Source organism: Mercenaria mercenaria, chromosome 17, assembly GCF_021730395.1.
Source record: "Mercenaria mercenaria strain notata chromosome 17, MADL_Memer_1, whole genome shotgun sequence".
NCBI lineage: Eukaryota > Metazoa > Mollusca > Bivalvia > Venerida > Veneridae > Mercenaria > Mercenaria mercenaria.
In genome coordinates, this window is record NC_069377.1 from 57,712,331 (window position 1) to 57,737,969 (window position 25,639).

The window sequence follows — 25,639 nt, forward strand, 5'->3', positions numbered from 1 at the left end:
CATGTGATTTTTTTAGTTCTATATTACAGGATCAAAGAAAAAATACCGAGGCAACTATAGTTGTGCCTCATCGTAGTTACGATACGGCACTGGCCGTATCGATTAATTTGAATTTTTAATATAGGCCTATAATATTTCACAGGAGTATTTAATTATATAACTAATAACAACTCCTTTCAAACGAACATGTTTTCTAAGTATAAAATAGACAGTTTAATTGGTCTCTTGAAAATGCAGTTGTAGGCCCCTAGATTCTAATACTTGATAATTGGAGAAATAATTTATTTTCAGTTGAGCATGGCGATTTAGAAAATAAATGTGTAGAGCTAGTGAGCCGTGTCAGTCCAATTATTTCAGTTCACCTGTCCGTGACCGCTGATACACACCTGAAAAGTACCTGTACAGATAATTCCCTTCCTTTAAATCGATTGGCTAATGAGTAGTCATGTGACATTTAGTTTTGACAGCCGCCATATTGTTCGGTGACACAGGTGAAGTGTTGTGTGAATTTTCTAGTTTTTAAACCATTTGTTCAAAAATGGGTGACGAAGGCCTAAAGCCAAGACTATGCACAATAAGAAAATGGCATGACTTTCCAGGTTATGGGTTTAATCTGCATGCTGAACGCGGCAAAGCTGGCCAGTATATCGGGAAAGTAGACGATGGCTCGCCTGCACAAGCCGCTGGCATGAAAGAAGCGGACCGAATTGTTGAGGTTGAGGGTACTAACATTGGAAATGAAAATCATTCGCAAGTGGTAGCTAGAATAAAAGCGGCTGGAGAGTCTGTCACAATGTTGTTAGTTGATAGCGAAACCGACAAATACTTCAAAGAAGAGAAAATTGTCGTCTCCAGTGAAATGGCCGAAGTCGTCCGAATGGAGACCCCGCCACGCCCAGGGGCTGAGGAAAAAGGTGAGTTATATATTGACAAGCAGTTGAGATCTTTTAAAAATGACAGTCAATAAAGTTTAATGTTATCTGAAAATCACATTATACAACACCAAAATAAAATGTACTCTTTAAGGATTGCTCTCCCTTTGACCAGATCTAGTATGCATGAGGTAGCCCTACTCATTTGGCTTAACAGGATGACTTATTTTATGATCTGATATTTTTTTAGTTGTCATCCCTCTTAGCCTTACCCGTATTTGCATGTTACTGTTAGGAAAACAAGGACATTAAAAAATTGAAAAAAGTCATAATATACTGGTCAGACTCGGAGTACTCAGACTTACTTGCTCTCATAAATTAGACATTAATATTCATGTAGAAACTTCAAATGAGTTGAATATAACTTATAATTTGAAATTAGAGACTTAAATCATGGAAAACATGAAGTGACAGATATGAGGAGGTATCTACCCTAACACCGGTTTCAGTATCTCAGTGCAAGTAGAGGTGAGACTGCCGATTACACTGAATTGCAGAAACAAAACACAAAATATACATTCATAAAATGTCAGCAAGGTAAGTTTATGCTTTAATGTCAACATAAGTTCATTATCAGAGATGTAATCATTACAAATACTTTGTACATGTACCAGAAAATGTTCCCAACGGATTTCTATTGGGGATTTCCTAACAGAAATATGCAGAATAAGTTTGGACTTGACGAGACAGCGACAGTCAAAAGTTATCACGCTGTCCTGAAAATGTCCTATTATTTGGACTAGCATGAGGTGTATTGACTTGACTTGATACTAGACTAATTGGTGCATCAATATTAAATTATCTTTTACATGAAATTTTGGAGATGCAACAGGAGACCTGTTACAGCTTTAGACTGGCATCTGCACCTTTTATTGTTCACATTTACGGTGATTATTTCAAACTGAGGAAATCTTTGTGAAACCCTGCAACAGATGCCATTTTTGGAAAATGAGAGGATGCAACAATAAAAAAATATAGGATAAGTTTTGTAAATTTTGAATGTCATCCCCTTGATATTTTAGCTAACTCTGGACCACAAGAATCGAGTGACGTCTTGACACAGAAAATGAAGAAATATTTATTTTGGAAGCATTGAGATTTCAAGCTAGCCCAGAAAAATTGGAAGAAGTGACTTCTCCCTCCAGTGAAAATAGGGAGAAGTTTTCTCAGAACAGGGAGAAGTCACTCAGAGGCTGTGGGTCAAAGCAGTCATCAATTACACCATACATGTATATTACTGTTTTGATGGCACAACACTAAAGAATAACGTTTCAAAACAACACATATTTTATTTATAAGTACAAAAATCTGAATCCAACAATTATTTACCATAAGCATTCTGCTTAGGATGCTTCTACACCGTTGATTGCATCATGAGACAATATGGTTATATACTAGACCTGTTGACTGTGTTCTCTTTATTTTCTATCACAATGGAATATAGTCACATAAGAAGGAAGTGTATTGGCACAAGGGCCATGCCAGTTGTTTTGTTATCTGCACAACTGCCGCAATTATTATCGCATGACATTAACACATTCATTATGGATTTATAGAAAATAAGCGACAGAACTGTCATTTAGACATAATCACAGTTTATAACAGAAGTTCTTAATAGTTCTTGGAGGCTATTTCAAGACATTATATATGAAGCTCCCAGTTGCATGCATACTCCTCCCTATCTCTTTTAGGGCCTGCGCTGGGCGTCAGAAAGTTGTAGCCACTTTTTGAGAGAAACTGCCAAATTCAAGCTGAATTGCTGAAATTTGGCCACATTTTTATAAAATTCTTGTTACCACTTTCAAAAATCTGTAGCCAACCGCCTCGGTAGCCTAGTTGTAGAGCATCCGCTTTGAGTGCAGGAGGTCGTGGGTTCGATCCCCGACCGCGTCAAACCAAAGACGTAAAAAATGGTACTAGTTACTTCCTCACTTGATGCTAAGTATTAAGAGGGTAGTGCTAGGACTGGTCAGCCCGGTGTCAGTATAATGTGACTGGGTGGGGTATCATGTCACGTGTCTACGGTGTGATATTCCAGTGAGGCAGCACTATAAAGTTGGGCATTGTGCTCACTGCTACAAGTAGACACCGTCGTTGATATGACTGAAAAATTGTTGAAAAAGACGTTAATCCCGAACACACACACACACACACAAAAATCTGTAGCCAGTTCTTTGGGCTGCATTGGCGAATGGCAGAAGAGGCCCTGCTCTTCCATTCATGCTAGGTGTAAAGTTTTAAACATGGGGTTTGATTTAAACTCTCATCTGAGAAAAACATCCTTAAAATATGGTTTCAGGTGCAGAATGCTCACTCGATCCTGATTTTTTTGCAAAATGTCTTCTCAGTGGGTGAAAATCTGTTGCTTCTCCAGTTTAAGAATATAAACCAACAGTTTGAACATGATTAAGTCACTCTGACATTTTCTTATCTATATGCTTTGGATATAAAATTTCAATGCACTTCCGAAGGAGGGGACATCTCATTTTTCTTCAAATTGTTGGTATTATATAGCTTAGTATATCAGCAGTAAATCATGTTTTTACATGAAGTTCAAGAATTAAGGCCATAATCATTAAAAGAAATTGCAACTATACAAATACTAAGTGCAAGTTAAAATTAGTTTTGAAACATTTACTGAAGTTACTTTTAATAATACCCGAGGTGGACACAGTCATTGAGTTAACAAGGTCATTCGTAAGTGTAAAAATCATTTTGGGGAAATAGCTTTTCCTAGGCTAGTACAGGGGGCCTCCGTGGCCGAGTGGTTAGAGTCGTTGACTTCAAACCATTTGCCCCTCATCGATGTGGGTTCGAAACCTCATTTGGGGCGTAGAATTCTTCACGTGAGGAAGCCATCCAGCTGGCTTACGGAAGGTCGGTGGTTCTACCCAGGTGCCCGCTCGTGATGAAATTGTGCACGGAGGGGCACCTGGGGTCTTCCTCCACCATTAAAGCTGGAAAGTCGCCATATGACCTAAAATTGTGTCGGTGCGACAATAAACCCAACAAAATAAATAAATAGGCTAGTACAGTACAGCCACTATAATATAATGATCTTGTCATCAATGATGGGAGATGTTGGTTAAGTTATTAGCAGGAGTACATATTACTGAACTTTGCAACAACATTTTGTGTACTTGGATTCTGTAGTAAGATTGACTTAAACATACATCAATAACAACAAACTACAGGTCCATAACTACAAGCAGTAAGGCATACAATTATTTAGACATGGGCAGTCCACTAGACTGTGTGCATAAAGCATCAGCAGGATTTGAAATGGCACTGGTCAACAGCCTAGCTGGATAGAAAATTCATGTTTTAAAAAACTTGAGGATTTAAACTCAATGGTTTCTGACCCATTAGGTTTAGTGTGTGTACCAGGCCACTGGTTTAGGAAAATGGGGAGTGTTAATTCATGACTTCATTTCAGCATTTTTTGGAAGACCTTCTGATTACCAAGTTACTTCTTGTGTGTACTGTGCTATTTTAGATCTTTCTGTCTTGTACAGTTATTCTGTGGTTAATTATAAGATAACTAAGTTGGCTTTCACTATGAAAAATTTGAGGAGACCATGTTAAAGGGGCATTGGTTCTACCAAGGTGCCTGTCTGTCTGAAACAGTGCCCAAACAGGTGCCTGCAGTGGTCTACCCTCCTCGTAAGTCATAATATCTGAAATTGTGACACAAAATCCAACAAATGTATACAGCTACATTATACAGCTACATAATATTATCTACATTTTGTTCATTGACTGGTGCAACTATACTCTAAAATCATATAAAAATCTTTTAGTGTTTCAGACCAGAATGTTTCATTAATGTTATTGTGTTCCAATCATGATTCATAATTTGTTCATCCAGACATTTTCTGTAGTTCTGCAAAAATTAAATATAACAAGATGAACACAGTCTGAAACACCAGGTGGGAGTGTGAATCATTGTTTCAAGGTGCATTGTGAAAGTATAATAACATTTGATAAATCAAGGGGATGCTATGACTCAATTTTCATCAATTAGAATATGTACTGGCCACATCCTACAAAACACAAGACAGGCAAGACAGTGTCTAGTTACAATACTCAATAGCTTCAATGCCCCAAGAAAATGTAAGAAAAAAGTGCATAATATTGCTGGTAAATTGTCTGCGGCTGTCAGTCTTAAATGAACTTCTGGTGAAAGCTAGGGCTTTCAGACTTTACACAATATTGTAAAGTACCACTACAGACATATCCTTATTGTTTGTTTTTTTGGTGGTCAGCCGCTCAAAGGTCAAATACAATATTGTAGTAATAACTGGATCAGGTATATTTGTCAAACATAAATAATTAACATGTTGTTGTGATATATTGTTTCAAGGTTCTTTTAAAGAGCTACTGTGCATCTGAGAAATACAGTTTAATTTATTGGTCGATTTTTTAGGGTTGAAGGTTCCTTCAAACATAATTATGAGTGGTATTCATGCTGCTTATTTTATAAGTTTTTTTTTATATAATTCTTCTGAATGAGTGGAAAACACCTGAAAGTATTTGGTAACACAGTTTAACATCAAAAACACATTCCAGAATTTTCATTTAAAGCTACTACAATGTCCACTTAATTCAGCCCACACATAACGCCTCACATAACACCTCAAAGGGTGTGTTAAGTTAGAGAAGGATGTTATAAAGTAATGTTGACTGATTGATTATAGTTCTTTCCACTCCTCATGATCGCCTGGCAACATGCTGTCAATTTTGGTTTGACCAATGTTGTAATAATAAAGATAAGGTGCAAATATGGACATTAATAGGGTCGATGCAGTATGGAATATAGCACAAATTGATAAGACTTCATTAAAACATAACTCTGTCTCTTGGCTAGCGCAGACACCTTTACATCAACTTTAAATTTATAATATTAATGCCACTTGAGGTTAACCTTGCTTTTCTTGTGTACTCAGGGCTCACACTGGCCTTGAAAAAATAATAGCCAACTTTTTAACCTATGAAAAATTAATAGCCAAAATTGGTGCGGATCTTTGCGTGTATTTTTTATAAAAATAAAAATGATAAATTTTAACATATATATTTTCTTATTTGCTTTAAAAAGTAGTAGGCCCTAACAGGGTGTGTGGGAATCGGGGATTCAGGGAAATTACCTCCTAATATTGGTGGTGGGATCCCACTATAACAGTTTAAAATGCTATATATTCTAAATGATTTTGAAGGCATTTACAGGACACATAGTTTGTGTAAGGCAGCTGAAACGGTTGATATTGACTGACATTATGGACTGGGCAATGGCTCAGTTAGCCCCATTGACAGGCCATTCATGCACACACAATATGGACACAGTTGCATACATCTACATCTACATCGTTACAACCAACAATCGATTTCCGATTATGACTGGTAATACAATGGGAAGTTTACCAAGTCTTTGAGTATCATTCATGTTTATACTTTTTCTTTATACAAAAGTGTTTTTTTAAAATATTAATTGTTTTGACCATATAACTGCACTTAAATTGCTCGAAAAGTACAAAACAACCAGGTCGCGAAAATACGTGATATTTGGCATCTGTGCACACTACTGAATTACTGCTTTTTGTCAGCAAGTTTTTGATGCTTTATTCAATAAATATACTAATTTCTAAGTGTTTTAGAACGTTTCTACTTACTCTAATTACAGTATGCAAGCAAATTTATTTGTTGATTTTTTAAGTTTGCCCGTATGGCCATATTTCTAAAAATAGAAACAGGACTGGGTTTTCCGATAATTTTTTAATTAATGTGCAAAACAAATATTTATTATGCCAGAATTGTCTTGTTAAAAGAACTATTAAAATATCTGGCCTGTAATATTTCAACAAATTCGCAATGTTATCGGCATAGTTGACACGTGTTTGGAATACACGAGGTAATAAACAGTCCGCGCTATCGATTTTCTACACTAGCAGACCGCGGGTTACTGTCTCACTTGGCATAATTATTTGTGTAGCAGTTAAATAAAATAATCGCCAGTTCCTGTCGCCAAAATTGAAAAATATTCGCCATTTAAATAAAATAATTGCAAATGGCGATAATGGCGACTGACAGCGTGAGCCCTGGTACTATTGCAAGTTCTACTACATTGAGATTTTAGAAATGGGAGTGCATAATATAATAAAAAAACAGTGGTTTTGAGACACTAGGTCATCTGATCAATGTAATTTCATTTTGAAAAAAATGGAAGTTTGAGAGTATAATTCAAAATATACAGTGTAATGTAGAACAGTGTGTCAGTATGTTTGCATGCAGTTAGTCAGACATGCAAACAGATACTTAAGAAAGGTTAAAATCTGTTAAGTTCCAAGACAGATTACTGGTTATCAGTATCTTCCCGAACGGGAAGCAAATTACTATAGTTAGTATCAAGTTTCCAGTTCTGGAAATAGGGAAAAACCCATAGATTGTTTCCCGAAGTTTCACCTACTGTAACAGGAGTTACATGTGTATCAAAAAAGAGCATCATGTAAAATGATTACCCAATAAACAGTAATTAAACACTGTCAATAAACGCCACCAAAACCGTGATCTGCAAGCGAGTTGTTAGTTCAATATATCATGAGTGTACTATACTATAAATAGTAACTTGCATATGGTGAATAATAATATCTGTCATGTGTTTACGAATCGGATAGAAATATCCGTCCCGAGGGCACCTGCGCATTGGGCGGTAATGAGGCTTGTCGAATTACCGCCCATGCGCAGGTGGCCGAGGGACCGATATTTCCATCTGATTCGTAAACACATGACTGATATTTTTTCTTGCATATCGTATACATGTTAGCATTTTATTAACGTATTTTCAAATGGTAGAAATAGTTTCTTTTTAGCACTCTTTCTGAAATATAGTGGAGATTGAACACAAAGCGCGGGAAATTAACGTCCGTTAACAAAAGTGACGTCATGATGTTTTGCGTTACGCACAATAACAAAGTTCCACTTTAGTGTTGTCGTTTGTAGCTTAACTTTATGTTTTTATGGTAAACTAACGTATTTTGGAATCGAGAAATATACTATAAGGAACGGAGAGAAACTATCAAGGTACCTGCTTTTTTCGTATTTTACATAAACAATATATTACAAGTGCATGAACCAGTAGTTGTCATTAACAGCACGAGAGTCATCTGGCATGGGGTGTACCAGATTGGTTTTGCCGGCATGGGTAAAATCACTGGAAACGCCAGTCCGGTGTGCAAGAAATCCTGTTCCAGAAGCAGCCACTATGGCCAGTTATTGGACCACCTCTGGTCTTCCTCTCCCAGGAAAAGCTGGAAAGTGACCATATGACCTATAATTGTATTGATGTGACCTTACAAACAGTGCTCCCACTACATTTTTTGGCCAGGGGTGTTTTCACCTCCAGCCATGAAACATGAAAAGTGGGGGTGACAAAATTAAAGTATAATATTTGTTGTTTATAACAATGTGTAATGCCCATTCTGGTCTATATTATGGTGGTTTTCTAGACGCTTTACTGTTACACCATTGGGAACCAGGTCAGGGGGTTTGTCAATTTTGTCTTGTTTGGGCTGTGTAGACGAAGCTGCGTCTTGATGTTGCACATTCCCACCCGCCAGAAATTTTTCGCTGCACCATTTTGTTGCTGCAGACAAACATGACATGTGTCAGACATCAAAATCTCTTTGTTGAATGTGTACCGCACAAGTGAATTTCCGTACATTACCGATGCCGCATTATCAAGTTTTAATACCATTTCTGTACATTACCGATACTGCATTATCGAGTTTTAGTACCAGTCCATTTCCAAAATGGGGGCCTCCAAAAAGGTCACTGACTTCAAACCACTTGCCCCTCATCGATGTGGGTTCGAGCCTCACTCGGAGTTGAATTCTTCATGTGAGGAAGCCATCCAGCTGGCTTACGGAAGGTCGGTGGTTCTACCAAGGTGCCCGCTCATGATGAAATAATGCACGGAGGGGCACCTGGGTACTTCTTCCACCATAAAAGCTGGAAAGTCGCCATATGACCTATAACTGTGTCAGTGCGACTTTAAACCCAACCAACCAACCATTTCCAAAATGATCAAAAAAGAGAGTAACTGTCAACTCACATCAGAATTGAATAAATTTAATTAGAGACCGCAACAAAGGTATATGACAGTGATATTAAGGAATTTTTTATGCCCCCGGCATATACTGATGCGGGAGGCATATAGTGATTGTCCTGTCCGTTCGTTCGTCCGTTCATTCGTTTGTTCGTCCGTCCGTATGAGGTTTACCAAGCGGGACCGCTTCGTCTAGCATCAGTACCCCTTACTAGAATGACTTGATACTAATGCAGATGTAACCTGTGACCATTCCTCATCTTCAAACATCACCTGACCTCAGTTTGACCTTGACCTCGCTTTGGACTTGCTTTGTATGGGCCATCTCTTGGTTAACCAAATGGGACCGTTTCGTCTAGCATCAATACCCCTTACTAGAATGACTTGATACTAATGCAGTTGTAACCTGTCACCATTCCTCATCTTTAGGCATCACCTGACCTCAGTTTGACCTTGACCTTGACCTCGTTTTGGACTTAGGTTGCTTTGTATGGGCCATCTCTTGGTTAACCAAATGGGACCGTTTTGTCTAGCATCAATACCCCTTACTAGAATGACTTGATACTAATGCAGATGTAACCTGTGACCATTCCTCATCTTCAGACATCACCTGACCTCAGTTTGACCTTGACCTTGACCTTGTTTTGGACTTAGGTTGCTTTGTATGGGCCATCTCTTGGTTAACCAAATGGGACCGTTTCGTCTAGCATCAATACCCCTTACTAGAATGACTTGATACTAATGCAGATGTAACCTGTGACCATTCCTCATCTTCAGACATCACCTGACCTCAGTTTGACCTTGACGTTGACCTCGTTTTGGACTTAGGTTGCTTTGTATGGGCCATCTCTTGGTTAACCAAATGGGACCGTTTCGTCTAGCATCAATACCACTGACTAGAATGACTTGATACTAATGCAGATGTAACCTGTGACCATTCCTCATCTTCAGACATCACCTGACCTCAGTTTGACCTTGACCTCGTTTTGGACTTAGGTTGCTTTGTATCGACAAGGCTGCCACCGAGGGCTTCAAGGGTTTAATGAATGCAGCTCCTTGTTTTATTTCTCTGTGCGAGATTTCACCCTCGGGATACTTGTTCATTTTGTGGAATATGAAAGCTATGCGTGAAACAGGTACATATTTACCTGAATGGGAACACTGACAAAACAAACATTTGACACCATTTTACTCTTTTTAAAATTTAGCTCACCTGAGCAGGAAGTGCTCAATGGTGAGCTTTTATGATCCCCGTGTCCGTCCTCGTCTGTCGTCCGTCCGTCGTCAACAATTTGACTGTTAACACTCTAGAGGTCACAATTTTGGCCCAATCTTAATGGAACTTGGTCAGAATGTTACTCTCAATAAAATCTTGGACGAGTTCGATATTGGGTCATCTGGGGTCAAAACTAGGTCACCAGGTCAAATCAAAGGAAAAGCTTGTTAACACTCTAGAGGTCACAATTTTGGCCCAATCTTAATGAAATTTGGTCAGATTATTACTCTCAATAAAATCTTGGACAAGTTTGATATAGGGTCAAGTGGGGTCAAAAACTAGGTCACCAGGTCAAATCAAAGGAAAAGCTTGTTAACACTCTAGAGGTCACAATTTTGGCCCAATCTTAATGAAATTTGGTCAGATTATTACTCTCAATAAAATCTTGGACAAGTTTGATATTGGGTCATCTGGGGTCAAAAACTAGGTCACCAGGTCAAATCAAAGGAAAAACTTGTTAACACTCTAGAGGTCACAATTTTGGCCCAGTCTTAATGGAACTTGGTCAGAATGTTACTCTCAATAAAATCTTGGACAAGTTCGATATTGGGTCATCTGGGGCCAAAAACTAGGTCACCAGGTCAAATCAAGGAAAAGCTTGTTAACACTCTAGAGGTCACAATTTTGGTCCAATCTTAATAAAATTTGGTCAGATTATTACTCTCAATAAAATCTCAAGAGGTCACAATTTTAAACAAATCTTAATGAAACTTGGTCAGAATATTACTATCAATAAAATTTTGGACGAGTTCGATATTGGGTCATCTGGGGTCAAAAACTAGGTCATCAGGTCAAATCAAAGGTAAAGCTTGTTAACACTCTAGAGGTCATAATTTCAGCTTAATCTTAATGAAACTTGGTCAGAATGTTACTCCCAATAAAATCTTGGACAAATTCGATATTGGGTCACCTGGGGTCAAAAACTAGGTCATCAGGTCAAATCAATGGAAAATTTGTTAACACTCTAGAGGTCACAATTTTGGCCCAGTCTTAATGAAACTTGGTCAAAATGTTATCCTAAATAAAATCTTGGACAAGTTCAATATTGGGTCATCTGGGGTCAAAAACTACATGTAGGTCACCAGGTCAAATCAAAGGAAAAGCTAGTTAACACTGTAGAGGCCACATTTATGACTTTATCTTAATGAAATTTGGTCAGAATGTTGATCTTGATGATCTATAGGTCAAGCTCAAATCTGGGTCAGGTGGGATCAAAAACTAGGGCATTGGGTCAAATCAAAGGAAAAGCTAGTTAAAACTTTAGAGATCACATTTATGACCATATCTTTATGAAACTTGGTCAGAATGTTAATCTTGATGATCTTTAGGTCAATATAGAATGTTTATATGGCACCGAAAATGATAGTGGTTGAAAATAAAAGTTTGATGTTCAAAAGTAAAAATGCAAGAAGAATGTAAATTTCTGCATTATTTCAAAAGAGTTGCTTCTGTACAATATTTTTGGTTATTCAAAGAATATCTTGCTAAAATCTTATGTCAATAAGTTTGTACCGCTAGTCACTCAGAGTACTCGCTTTTTATGGATTTTTGAGAGATACTATTTTTCACCTAAATTCTGTGGACTAGCCCCTTTAAAATGTTTGTTTACATTGATTTTTAGCTTGACTATTCGAAGAACAGTCTAGCTATTCTACTCACCCTGGCGTCGGCGTAACAACTTGGTTAAAGTTTTGCATGCAAGTACATATGGCTATCATTTTCTTTTTCTAGGTCAATTACCAACCTCACTGGGTCAAGTCCTTCAAGTCTGACATGTATTTTGAGCAAATTATGCCCCCTTTTGGACTTAGAAAATCCTGGTTGAAGTTTTACATGACTGTAAGTTACTATCTCCAAAACTAATGCAGATATTGAGTTGAAACTTCACATGTGTCTTCGGGGTTATAAAACTAGTTGATAGCATTTAAGTCCCATAACTCTGACCTGTATTTTGGGCAAATTATGCCCCCTTTTGGACTTAGAAAATCCTGGTTGAAGTTTTACATGACTGTAAGTTACTATCTCCAAAACTAATGCAGATATTGAGTTGAAACTTCACATGTGTCTTCGGGGTTATAAAACTACCGTAGATACCCATGTATAATGCGCAGTTTTTTGATCCTCGGGACTACCCCCGAATCGTGGGTGCGCATAATACACAGGTATAGACAATTTTCCAACTTCAAAACAAGTTTGTTACCGATGTTCGCCATTTTGGTAAAGGGAAACTACTCCCCGCGCTTACTGTCTCCGCTAAAATCTAAGATTGCCGTTACGTTCCGTAAAAGATCGAATTGTTTATTTTTCTTTCAAACAAAATTAATTTCATATAAATTTAAAAGTATTTTGACGAAAGAAATGTTTACAAATCACAAAAATTATAATACTAATTAAAGATCGAGAATTATCTTTAACCGAGATCAAACTGTGAACAACATAATTGACACGAGGTGACACGTTAATTGCCGGTAAGTACTGGCTTTATGATCGTGACAAAAAGACTATCACACCTTTTGTTATCAGTTTGAATTGAGAAGCTCATGTCATTTTGAAAGATACCATTCCGAAATATTGAATCAGCTGCTATTTATTTATTCAAAATAGTGAATTAAAAAAGGTAAAACAACAAATATAACAATAACTTACTGGTTTTATTTTCGAGAAAACAAAAATCGATAGTACCGTGAGACCGATGCTGCTCTCGCCGCGGAGATAAAATTTATTACCGGTGTCGATGTAAACCCTACTTTCGTTTTCCATCCACCTCAAAATTGACCAAATTTTTTTTTTTTTTTTTTTTTTTTTTTCCAGGATTTTGGACTAAGATCGGGGGTGCGCATTATACACGGGTGCGCATTATACACGGGTATCTACGGTAGTTGATAGCATTTAAGTCCCATAACTCTGACCTGTATTTTGGGCAAATTATGCCCCCTTTTGGACTTAAAAAAATCCTGGTTGAAGTTTTACATGACTGTAAGTTACTATCTCCAAAACTAATGCAGATATTGAATTGAAACTTCACATGTGTCTTCGGGGTTATAAAACTAGTTGATAGCATTTAAGTCCCATAACTCTGACCTATATTTTGGGCAAATTATGCCCCCTTTTGGACTTAATAAATTCTGGTTTAAGTTTTACATGCAAGTTACTATCTGCAGAACAAATGCAGATTTTAAATTGAAACTTCACATGTGCCTTTGGGGTTATAAAACAAGTTGATTGCATCAAGTCCCTAAACTCTGTCCTGTATTCAAATAATATCCCTTATGAACTTAAAACTTCTGGTTAAAGTTTTGCATGTGAGATACTCCGAAACTAATGCAGATACTGGATTTAAACTCTATAGATATTTTAACATTTAGGGTAATATTTTCCACAGGCACGGGTCCAGTGTATATTTTTTTGTTTAATATAAAAAATCTTTTTTTTTTCACACAAATATACTTTATATATGTTAGTCAAATGAAAAAAAATCGATATCGTATACATTGAAAAGGTGAACTATGCGAGCGTAACGCTATGGGAAGCTACTCGGCAAACTTGTAGAACATTTCAAAATCGGAGTTTATACACTTGCAGCCGCTACCTGCATGATTGCACCTTCGAAACATTTAAAGCCTTCCATAAATACTAAACTGACCCCATAAATTGCTTTGAAATACACAGTACAAGTCTCTAGGAGCGAAATATTTCAATTATCCCCAGCTGCCAAACGAAGTGATAAAAACCAGGAACATGTCCGCTATCCGGAATGAAATCACTGGGGATAACTGAAATATTTCGCTAGCTGAGACTTGTACTGTGTATTTCAAAGCAATTTATGGGGTCAGTTTAGCATTTATGGAAGGCTTTAAATGTTTCGAAGGTGCGATTATGTAGGTAGCGGCTGCAAGTGTATAAACTTCGAGTAGCTTCCCATAGTGTTACGCTCGCATAGTTCACCTTTTCAATGTATATGATACTGTGACTGGATTTTTTTGTCATCGATTTTTTTTTTTTTTGTGTGAAAAAAGGGATTTTTTATATTAAACAAAAAAAATATACACTGGACCTGTGCCTGTGATATTTTCCTGCTTCTGGGACAATATTTTGAATAGTCCAGCACTGGCTGTCTTAATTGGACAGCTCTTGTTTATAAGATTAAATGATATACATATAGAAGTTTGTATTCTTGTTACTCTGTTAAGTTGTGTAATAAACAACTCATTAAACAGCAATGACGTGCCTTACATGGTTATTAACACTCCTGTGCCATATTGGCACCCTGGCTACGCCCTAATGCAAATATAGGTTGAGTCATGCTGTGGCCACTTCAGGCCATTTCCATTTAATACATATACATAATACGTCTTTAAATGCAAGATCATACAAAATTACTTACCTATAGTATATTAATGGTATCAATATTTCCATGTACCTTTAGGTATATGCCACGCCTTTAACTGGTAATTGATACATTTTCTTAAGATGATATATAGTGTGAAATGACCCCAGCTATTACAGGTACAACATACGTTTTTTGATGAAGATTTGATATTATAATTATTGCGGTTTCAATGATAAACTTAAGAAAACTGGTTTTAGCGAGTGAGTAAGATGCATAGTTTTATTTAGTGTAATTTGTTTGTTGAATTTTCATCATTAGGGAAAAGATTTATACTACTACGGTGTTAATGGTTACCTGGTGTTAAATGGTATTTATTTTGAGATAACGAAGACAAACAAATAGTTATTACATTGATGCCTGGTCGGCACTATATGTTTTTGTCATGAGATAACATTGGGAGTTACCTGTCCACAACACATAGATCTACCACGCATTGCTAACTTTGTAATTTCCCTTCATTCTCATTGAAGTTTTGCGGTTTAAAAGGCAGTTCTTTCAGGTTTATCATCAGCTTTGATACTGGGATTATCGGAGGATTATTTGTGAAGATTGCTGGAATTTTTCTTTAAAGAATAAATGACAGTTTGTCATCAGTATTGACAATAGGTTTATATGGAAGGGATTTTTTAAAATTGATCTTCGACCAAATTTAATATATCACTTTTCAGACTACATCTGCAGTTTAAATATTTTAGCAGCCATAATTTCAGAATATTTCATTTTAGTGCCGGAATTGAATTAATACGTTTGAAATTAACATAATTGTTAATTAAGGAAACTGTTTTATTAAAAGTATCAAACTTGAATACAAGGAGAGTTGAAACAGTTTGAAAGATAAAGAAAATGGAGGTAACGGCAGAAAATGGAATAAGTGTTACAGAAAACTCTGAGAAAATGGAGGGTAATGTTGATAAAATGAAAAATTCTGATGATGGAAAAGCAGAAAATGTAAATACAGATGGAAAAGCTGAAATGGATGCTGAGAGTGATAAAACTGATGATGCTAAACCACATGAAAGTGTCGAAGATAAAGTAGAAGATTCTGCTGAGAAATCAAATGAAACTGATGAGGATAAGTTAGGGACAGAAACTGTGCCAGAGGGAGGGGAGGGAAATGTTGAGGGAAATGATGAAGAGCCACAGGGAGCCTCTGAGGTTGAAGCTGTTGAATCAAAGACAGAAATAGATACTTCCAGGTCTGCAACAAATGAACAAAAGGAAAATTCTGGTATACTTCAGACATTTTTATAGTACTTTTTTAATCTTCTAATATGTTTGGTGTTTCAGAATTTCTAAATAAGTTTTCTATAAGGAAACAGCTTGAATCTTAAAACAGCTCAGTTCTATGCTATTCTGTAAGTTTAAATGATACACTTTTCAATTAAATGTTGCTGTGGGTTTATATTAACCGATAGCCTGCCAGTGGCAAGTGGTTTTTCCTTTGCGACCAGTGCAGACCAAGATCAGCTGACGTGCAGGCTGATCATTGTCTGCACCGTTCGCTATTCAGTCAGTAAATTTTCAACAAACACCCCTTTGAATAATAAACGGTATTGCCCAAATTGAATGATGGACCAGTGCATAATAGAAATTTAGCAGGGAAAAGGTTAAGACTTAGTGTGTTTCCATTGTCACCAATATTTTATAAGACATTTAGATTCTTAACAACTTGAAAAATGATTACATGCAGATTTGTACCCTATTAGTAATTACATGGGTTTTCAACATAATCACTATTGAAAATGTATAAGATACTGAAACTACCATGCATATGGGGTCATAAGTTTGAAACCTGCAATCAAAAACTTTCTGTTAGCTACCTTAGACATTGTGCTTGTAGTTGTAATTTGAACCTTTATTCCATGTATGCATAGAAGTTAAAAACAACGTGTCAGGGTGAATTAAGACCACAGCGTTATCCAATGAATTTTTGAGCAAATGTTCAAATTTCAATATATTAAGTTCATCAGTTTTGTAGTGTTCAAATGTAATTAAGTAGACTCGCTGACTGTGCAGAAGAGATAATCAACTTTATCTATTTGCAATTAGATGAAGGTAAATTATATATTCATTATTCATAGACTTGTAAAATCTTCCAAGCGGAAAGTGCAGACAGTGACAACTTGATATATCTCTGTGTCACCCTGTTTTAATGCACATCATCATTTTAGATGTCTTCTTTTGCAACATTACATCTTGACATTGTCAAGGTTCTTTTGGTAAATTGTGTGTCACATTTTCATAAACATTGTATGTTAAAAGAGTTGTACAAGGCTGTAAGGAAGTCGCAAATGTTAATAAGTATGCTGAAGAATAATCTATATCATGTTCTTTCTATTCAAGAATACAATTTTGTATTTTCATGTTTTTTTATGCCCCTTGGCATCTACTGATGCGGAAGGCATATAGTGATTGTCCTGTCCGTTCGTCGGTCCGTCCGTACGAGGTTAACCAAATGGGACCGTTTCGTCTAGCATCAATACCCCTTACTAGAGTGACTTGATACTTATGCAGATGTAACCTGTGACCATTCCTCATCTTCAGACATCGCCTGACCTCAGTTTGACCTTGAACTTGACCTCGTTTTGGACTTAGGTTGCTTTGTATCGACAAGGATGCCACCGGGGGCATCAAGCATTTATTGAACGCAGCTTCTTGTTTTTACTTCCATGATGTTGATAAATCAAAAAGTTGTTTTTGGTAATCCATAAATGAACAGAATGTTTGATGTACATCTTCCGAGTATTTTTGATATTTTAGTTTAGGCAATATATATATATCTGTCAGTACTATGAAGTTATTGTATGATTTTATTGAAAATGCCTTGGCTTCCTAGTTTCGCTTAAATTTTTTAAAAAGATTCTCTTAAAAACATGAGAATGCAGTCAACATTTGAACCTCTGATTTAACAAGTCTGTTGATGACAGGTTAAAGAAGTATGCAACACCACTTAATGACATGCCCCCAAGGCACCACCTTCATAATACTTTTGCACTTTGATACACAAATGTACTTCCAATTAAGTAAAACTGTACTTCTATCAGCGACTGTATCCTTAGGGTCAGTCTGTTTATTCAACTGGTCTGACTGCAGATTACAGGGACAGTGTATTGCTTTAATTCGTACCAGTCTACTTCCTAGTACCTTACTGAAATAGTTTTGCATCCAATGCATTTTAGTATGCTGGTTGTTTGTGAAGTAATCTGCTATATCTGTACAGTTTGAATGAAACTAAATTGTAGGACCTCGGTAATTATATACTCTCTGACATGCAAACACATTGAAATCTTCACAATTAACATCTTTTTCTCAGGGGTTGTAGATTTGTAGTGAAGGTATCTGATTAATATCAGTAGGTAAAAAATTCTTCAGTATGTAATGTAAATACTAAATAAATAATCCACAAGACACACAAACATTTTCTTAAAGTTTACAAATACATTTATTGTGTTTTAAGGACTATCAGAACTCCTTAGTGGTGAAATAGTAGATATAAACATGGACTTGTTTATTAGTTCTAGCTGTCAGTGCCTCTATGGCCGAGTAGTTGAAGTGGCTGACTTTGAACTACTTGCCCATTAAAGTGGCTGACTTTGAACCACTTGCCCGTCACTGATGCGGGTTTGATTCTTCATAGAGGTGATGAATTCTTCATGCAAGGAAGACATCAAGCTGGCTTCTGGAAAGTCATTGGTTCTACCCAGATGCCAGCCTGTTATGAAATAATGCGCGCAGGGGCACCTGTGGTCTTCCTCCACCATCAAAGCTTGAAAGTCGCCATTTGACCTTTAATTGTGGGGAATTTGTGCATATGTGACCTTAGATACAATGGTTTCTAGTCCTAATTAATATAGCCTATAATAATTATACTGGCAGAGACATTAAACTTTATCGATTTTAAATCATATACCTACTTGGAACAATCAATATACAATTCTTTCATGTAAAAACACTGTCAGTGGTTTGTCACATGTTGATGGGTCTATACCGGTGGCAGCCATGCCTGGAAGCCCCGTTTCTGGAGGTCTTTGTTTGAAAGTTAACTTCTACATACAGGAGCAGGAGCCCTGTTTCATCTTAAATAATTCTCAGATGTGCAACTGTTTCCTTGGAAACAGCAGCTAGTGCTTGTAACAACTCGCATCCTTTAGGAAACTTTTAGTCCTGTTTCTTGGTGAATTGAAACTGATTGAGAAGGAATATCAGCATCGTTTTTGCAAAAGCAGAACAGTAGGTCTGTAGTTATGTGCCCTTCATTCATTAAAAAGTAAAATTTTATCATGTTTAATCTTCATTAAACACAGAATTTCTGTACCTGCAAGATTTGTCTTAATTAATTGCATTTTATGTTGGGTAAATAATGTTAGAAGTATATACATAAACAAACTTTTTTTGAAGTATGTAGTGGAATCTTAACCTTACACATCAAAAAGAACAAGAAAGTGTGATTAATTACATTTTCACTATATTCATTTCAAACCTAACCATTGAAAACATGACCATGCATGAAAATATATATTTTTTAACCATTTTGTTAGGTGTTAAGATATAACATGAAGAATTTATAAATTTGTTCAAAAAGATTAATGGCTGATAATGGAACACTTCAGTTACCCATCAGGGGGTGGTGGTAGATGTTTCAAACATTTCATGACAGAAGATTGCCAGTTTTAGTATTGGATTTGTTTTGAGTACTGTTTGTAAGATATATATTATTTGAACAGTGTCTGCCTGATATTGACATGCGACAGAGAAATGGTCTTTAAAATGCTTTTGTCATGAGGAAAAATATTGCATTCTGTTATACCTTAATACCTAAATTTGTCTTCATGATGAATAAAACATTTTTTTAACTAGAAAAACATTTTAGATAATATTGGGTCCTGATTTAAAGTAATATGTAGAAATCTGTGATTTATAAAGTAGACTTAGTAACTTGATTAAAAAGAAGTTTGTTTGATAGAAATATCTGTCACTGGTGAACACCAGACTTTGTGTATTCACTTGTCCCTGAAATGCTTTTGAAAATATTAAAATATTGCATGATCTAATCTCCACTTAAACTGTGGTTTAAGGATACTTACTCACCGAAATTAGACTATAAGATTTTACTGTTACATAGATGAAGAGTTTTAGTGGACATTTATCACTGGCATAGTGTTGATTAGTTTATACCAGGGGCCACAATGGCCTAAGGTACCTGCATGACTGCAAATCACTTGCCTAGGCTCACTGATGTGGGTTTAAAACATTGCTTTGAGTGTGGAATTCGTAGTATGAGGTAGCCATCCAACTTGCTAATGGAGGGTCGATGGTTCTACCAAGGTGTCACCAGTGTCCTTGAAATAATGCTATGCAGGGCACAACAGGTTTTCCTCCGCTGTCAGAAGCCGAAATTTTCATCATATAACCTCAATTTTTGTTGATATGACCTCTAAACCCAACCAAAAAAGTTTTGCAAAAATATATTTTCTCTGAACTATCCTCACATGATGATTGTATTGTTGATCTGTAATGACATGTAATCCATCACCAATATTGGTTCACAATCATACAGTTATGTGGTGCTGTCACTCACTTGATTTATCTGTTTACAATCCTTTTATACAATTTTTTTTTTGCTCTGGTCATATTCATTATAATCTAATATCAATTTATAATGGATAAAGCCTTTTTACACTTATTAATTATTGCAAAGTGTCTTTTATTTGGAACACACAGAAATTCCCATGTTTGCAGCAAAGTTTGTCTAATGTTTTTCATTCATTTCCTAAAAATCATGTACTATGTTTTTTAATTCCATTGCAATTATTATTGCATTTGGTTATGTTAATGTACACAATGTCATGTAGTGCACCTTATGGAGGCAGTGTATTTTTTCTGTTGGACTTTTGTCATATGGTTTTGGTATGGAGACAGCATAAACATTTTCTTCAAATTCTTGTTCTCTCTGGAGTGTTGATTCTAGGGTGCACCACAGATAAAGGAAACGTAAATGTACTATATATTTACATGCTTGTTCAAAATCAAGATAAAAATGCTATGTTAAGGTAGCAGCTATGATGTAATCCGTAATCCCAGACTAAATATTTGCTTATAGTACTACTCAAACAAGATACCAACTGCATCTTTTAAAGTTTGGAGTTATAAACCTTTGTAGAAAGATCATAACCTTTGATCCGATGGCAAATTTATTTGCATAAACCTACCCATCATCATGATAATTCTGTCTCCTTTTGAATGTACTCAGTATTTGCTCCAGTTTTTTGTCCCCCTATGACAACACTCTAATTTAATTTAGTGTGCAAGTTAATTTTTTCCCACATAACTTAATCAGGAAGAGATTCCTGTTGCTGTATGTAAGGCCAGAGTTCTTTGATTTTTCGTTACTCAGACCTAGGGGTGGGCAATATACCGTGGTAGACCGGTTATTGCGATATTTTTTCCAACGATGCGATATGATTTTCGAATACCGGTTATTTTATAACATTAAGTAACACTAACGTAAACCAAGAAGATTCACACAAAAAAAATCCTTTTCTTGCCAGCACGATTCAACTTTGTTTTCATTTTTCTCCTTTCATTTCCGGTGCAGGTAGCAGACTGGTTTACAGCTATTTTACGGACCCAATTCCACATAATAAAATCAATAAGAAAATTTAGATAAATATAATTTCATATTTGTCAGCGACTCATTAGTAATTTTTCTATCAACTAGAATTTATTATTCATACAACAGCTATACCACTTTCCTCGTTTATAATCGGTGAATTGAGCAACCTGTGTTATATGATTGTATCCGTAAACCGAATGTAGTGCCGCACAATAAACTAAATAATATTTTGACGCAGTCTACTTTCGCTTTTGAATATCCGGTAATCGGCGTCAGCAACATGTCGGACTCAAGTAACCTCAAAAGTTAATAGTATTTGTGTATGACAAATTGACAATAGTCCCCATAATCTAGTCAAAACTTTTATTTTTTTGTTTACTGGTATTTTTATTTATTGAGAGGGTCGAGCAAACACTCGTGTTGTTGATACTAGTCATTTTACTCATTTTTAATTGAATAAATTTGAAAAAAAAAAACAGTATGATTCGCCATGTTTTGTTAATTAAATAACTGGTACAATATATCGCAGTATATTGCAATATCCACATACAATATTGCAATATATCGCAATACCAATTTTCGTGGCAATACCCACCCCTACTCAGACCCACCGACCCTATTTTCCGTCATTTTCGAAAAAAATAAAATAGAAATTTCAAAAATTTCAAAATGATTTTCGGGCGACGATCGATGTTTTGCTGCATTCTGACGACGATGACAACGTCGATATTCGTCAGCGCATTATCCGTCAGTGTCATATAGGCGCAATTTTAGCTCAAATGGAAGCGTCTCCATATGTAAACAAAAACTTGAGTGAAATTTAAGATTGTCTTTGAATGATTTATGCACGATGGAAAAGCGGAATATTTGGTTTGTGATCTAGCATAGACAATAAAACAACGAAAAACAAGTTCTGTAAAGGTTACAGTCAGTAACGGTGTCTCAAAATGTTAGAAAAACATAGATTTACCCAAGTAAATAACAACGGCAACATTGAAGGTGAATTTGACATGCCTTTGGCAGTTATATATTTACATGAGGATGACGTATAGGAGCAACAAAGTACTGCCAAAGGAGTCATCCGTTTCGAATTTTTTTTGCGAGGGGGGAGGGGGGGCGGGAGGGGTTAACCAGGAGGGAAAGGGGCACAGGCCTGTGATTTGGAGCAAAAACAGCTCGGTGTTTGGGCAAAGGGGAATAAAAAACCTTATGTAAAGTCAGTTTTTGGGGAAAACTGCATAATTTAAAAGATATTGTCTGAGGGAAGGACCCTATTATGAAGGGGATAAAACCCTGTGATATGCTTATGAAGACATATATAATTATATATATTACAAGTTGCCTAATTGGAGGTATTTATCTATATATTCCATTGCATACAAATCCTTTTCAGGGAGCTATCTAGCTACTTACGCTTTCAGTCATTTTCTGGCCATGGAATATAAAATAAAGAGTGGCCCGACTATGAATCACTTGCCCCTGACCACTGTGGGATCGAGCCCCACTCAGGTCATCTTGTGAAAAAGATATCCAGCTGGCTGACGGAAGGTAGGCCATTCTACCCAGATGCCAATTCTTGCCTGAGATGATGCCCAGAGGAGTACCTGGGGTCTTCCAGCACCATTTAAGTCTGGAAAGTCACCATATGACCTATAAAATTGTGTCAGTGTGACTTATAACACAACAAATAAATATTATAATGTATTAAATAAAAATCTTGGTCAGCAAAGTTTATGAATTAAAAATAAAAGTATGCACATGCTAAAAATGAAACCAGCCGATCAGACCATTGCAAATTGCTATTCAATCATCAATTTAATACTCGCCGGAGATGTTATGACCAAGGGCAAATAGTACCCATGCCCAAAGAGTGATTTTGTTAAAGTTTTTAAAATCATCAATTTTATGTTCAAGATAATAAAAAAGTTAAACACAGAATGGTAATTTTCTTTGTATTACATGTTAAATGCGTATTAAAGTAGTGTTAAAATCCTTTCAGGCAACACATTTGAAGTGATCACTTATCGTCTGTTGTTTTAGTAATTTTACTGCCTTTTTTATTTTTATTTTTTTCCCTCCTCCTGTCAACATTTTTCTGCCCAGAATCCGAGTAACAAAAAATAAAAAAACTCTGGCCTAACCAAAGGGGAAACCTTGATGTTTTCAAAAGATTGAAATCTTTTAATAACATTTGCAATATTTAAATATATATTTATGAATGAGTATGTCTGGATTTCCTCAATAAAGATATGCATATTGAATATCAAGTTACTATGATTTGTGGTTTCCTGAAGCTTGAAAAATCTCTTGTGTATGCTTTGTATAGTATTTGAGGGATCTTATTGTTACACTTGCAGGAAGTAGTAATACTATTGGTGCTTCATAGGTACTTGCATGAAGCTCTTGACATGGACTTTGATGTTTTTCGTCCAACAATTTGAAATAGGAGAACTAGCAATGATTTCATCCTTTCAGCAGTGTCTGCATCTGACATTAAACCTTTGCATGTATTAGTAGTTTTCTAAACATTGCTACAGGACAAAGTGCATTATGCTTCATAATGGAAAGGATTCTTCGTCATCTTGAAATGATCTGAAAGAACAAAATTCTGCCCCATTTTGTAAACAAGTACAATAAGCTGGTTTCTCAGCAGTAACTAGACCAAAATGCCTTCAAATTCTGCAAAAAATATCTGGAATGGACCTCTGATGCCAGTTTCCTTGATTTTTAAGAAAATTCCCAGTTTTATACATGGAAATATTCAGTTAAATTTTTGTATTGCAAATGAAGTATAGCATAATGTTACAACACATCTTGCAGGAATCATTAGCGATACCACAGGTTTTAATAATAGAAATGGTAAATGCTCAAGACTTGATTATTTTTGGTGGTTTTGCAAAAATGTGCTTGGCCCCTGAATAGATTATTTAAAAAAAAAGTTAGGATATCTTTTCTTTACAATACTCCAGCATCCAATTAAGTCCGTCTGAGCAGCATCTTGAAAAGGCTGCATCCTTAGACCTCCATGAGCATAAAAAATTTAAACAACTACTGACAATGCTAAATTGGATTTTGTTTTTTTCTGTAAGGAAAGATCCCTTTTTCTTGTTAATATAAAGAAATAAATTCATATTTTGCAGATGAGGAAGTGCCTCCACCAGAGCCTGAAGCGGAACCGCCGGCAGAACCACCAAGCTACAACGAGGTAAAGGAAGCTGATGAAGAAGCTGAAGAAACGCATCCGGAACCTGATCGTATACCTACTCAAGAACCGGTACCTGTTGCTGCGGAAACGCCATCACACAACTATCACCCACGAGTCTGTCGCATCACTAAATGGCCCGACTTTCAGGGATATGGCTTCAACCTGCATGCTGAGAAAGATAAAACGGGCCAGTATATCGGTCTTGTTGATGCTAATTCGCCAGCAGAGAGTGCTGATTTAAGAAAAGGTGATAGAATTATTGAAATAAATGGAGAAAATATCGAAGATGAGACCCATCAACAGGTTATTCAGAAGATTAAGGCTGGTGGCAACGAGACGAAGATGCTTGTTGTCGATGCTGAAGCTGATGAGTACTATAAGAATAATGGAATCCGAATAACATCGGACCTGCCAGAGGTTATTTTCAACGAAACCAGTAGAAAAGAAATATCAGGTAAGAGTGTGGCAGCTTTCAGAATATATTTTATAATTGGTTAGCTTTGCATGATGCCAGTAAAATTAGATTGTTAAAAGCTACATTTTTGTTGCCAGTTTTCCATGTTTAGCGTCAAAAGGAATTTGCATAACAGTGCCATGAAAAGTTATTCATTTTTAGCTCACCAGAGCACAGAGTGCTCAAGGTGAGTTATTGTGACCGGTCATTGTCCGGCGTGCATCGTCCGTCATCCTTCGTCCATCATCCGTCAACATTTGCCTTGTGAACACTTTAGAGGCCACAGTTGTGAGCCAATCTTTATGAAACTTGGTCAGAATGTTTGTCTTGATGATATCTAGGTCAAGTTCGAAACTGGGTCATGTGGGTCAAAAACTAGGTCACTAGGCCAGATCACAGGAAAAGCTTGTGAACACTATAGAGGCCACAGTTATGACCCAATCTTTGTGAAAACTTTATCAGAATGTTTGTCTTGATGATGTCTAAGCCAAGTTTGAAACTGGGTTATGTTAGATCAAAAACTAGGTCAGTAGGCCAGATCAAAAGAAAACCTATTGAACACTTTAGAGGCCACAGTTATGACCCAATCTTTATGAAACTTGGTTAGAATGTTTATCTTGATGATTTCTAGGTCAAGTTTGAAACTGGGTCATGTGGGGTCAAAAACTAGG

The 25,639-nt window shown here is 36.3% G+C and overlaps 1 protein-coding gene across 6 annotated transcripts in view; it reads left to right on the forward strand.

Annotated features, from left to right (window-relative positions):
* The first annotated feature begins 450 nt into the window (after nucleotides 1-450).
* LOC123535599 (Na(+)/H(+) exchange regulatory cofactor NHE-RF1-like) overlaps nucleotides 451-25,639 on the forward strand; it is a 70,768-nt gene continuing 45,579 nt past the window's right edge. Inside the window, exons 1-2 of one of the 6 annotated variants that reach the window (XM_053528275.1) lie at nucleotides 451-914; nucleotides 24,450-24,968. In XM_053528275.1, coding sequence (XP_053384250.1) covers nucleotides 539-914; nucleotides 24,450-24,968 — 895 coding nt within the window. In that variant the 5' untranslated portion in view covers nucleotides 451-538. Of the gene's footprint in view, nucleotides 915-14,949; nucleotides 15,925-24,449; nucleotides 24,969-25,639 lie in introns of those variants that run through there. The other 5 variants (XM_053528277.1, XM_053528276.1, XM_045318309.2 and 2 more) reach the window with 5 other exon arrangements.